The 569-nt window shown below is 58.7% G+C and overlaps 1 protein-coding gene across 1 annotated transcript in view; it reads right to left on the reverse strand.

Annotated features, from left to right (window-relative positions):
- The window catches only part of CASKIN2 (CASK interacting protein 2), an 11,384-nt gene that overhangs the window by 2,927 nt on the left and 7,888 nt on the right, over positions 1-569 (reverse strand). The window contains exon 16 of the mRNA XM_009576531.1: positions 65-388. Coding sequence (XP_009574826.1) covers positions 65-388 — 324 coding nt within the window. The remainder of the gene's footprint in view (positions 1-64; positions 389-569) is intronic.

Genomic DNA, 569 nt, shown 5'->3' on the forward strand with positions numbered 1-569 from the left:
CTGCTGCTCTCCCCGCTGCCCAGGCTCTCCTGTGAGGGGCTGGAGAGATGCCGGGACAGCACATTGTCCTGCGAGTGCCCCGAGCCCCGGGACCGCACCCCGATGCTCTCCTGGCTCCGTGACATCCCCTGGCTGCTCTTGATGCTGAGCGTCTCATGGCAGCTGTTGGTCATGGCCGTCTGGAGCTCATAGCTAAGCTCACTGTCCTGGAAGGTTGTCATTTTGGGGGTGTGCGGGGATTGGCACTCCCCATTCTCCAGTGACTCAATGGTGACGATCTCCAGGGCACTGGGGACTTTGTGTCTTGCCAGAGTTGCTTCTGCTTGGTTGAGGCTTTTGCGAAGGTCTCTGAGCTTCTTGACAGCTAACATGATCTTCTTCTGGTGACCTGCAGGAAGGTTGTGAAAGAAAAGGGGCATTAGGTCAGCTCCGGCCCCCAAGGCCTTTGTTTCCTGGCCAAGAAGAGCCGTGGTCATGTCACCAACCAGGGCAAAGGCCTCCAGGTTATCCAAACCCTGCCTATGGGAGGAGACAATCTATGGCTGGGGGCCAACCTGGCCCAGCCTGGC

Source organism: Fulmarus glacialis, unplaced genomic scaffold (assembly GCF_000690835.1).
Source record: "Fulmarus glacialis isolate BGI_N327 unplaced genomic scaffold, ASM69083v1 scaffold6694, whole genome shotgun sequence".
NCBI lineage: Eukaryota > Metazoa > Chordata > Aves > Procellariiformes > Procellariidae > Fulmarus > Fulmarus glacialis.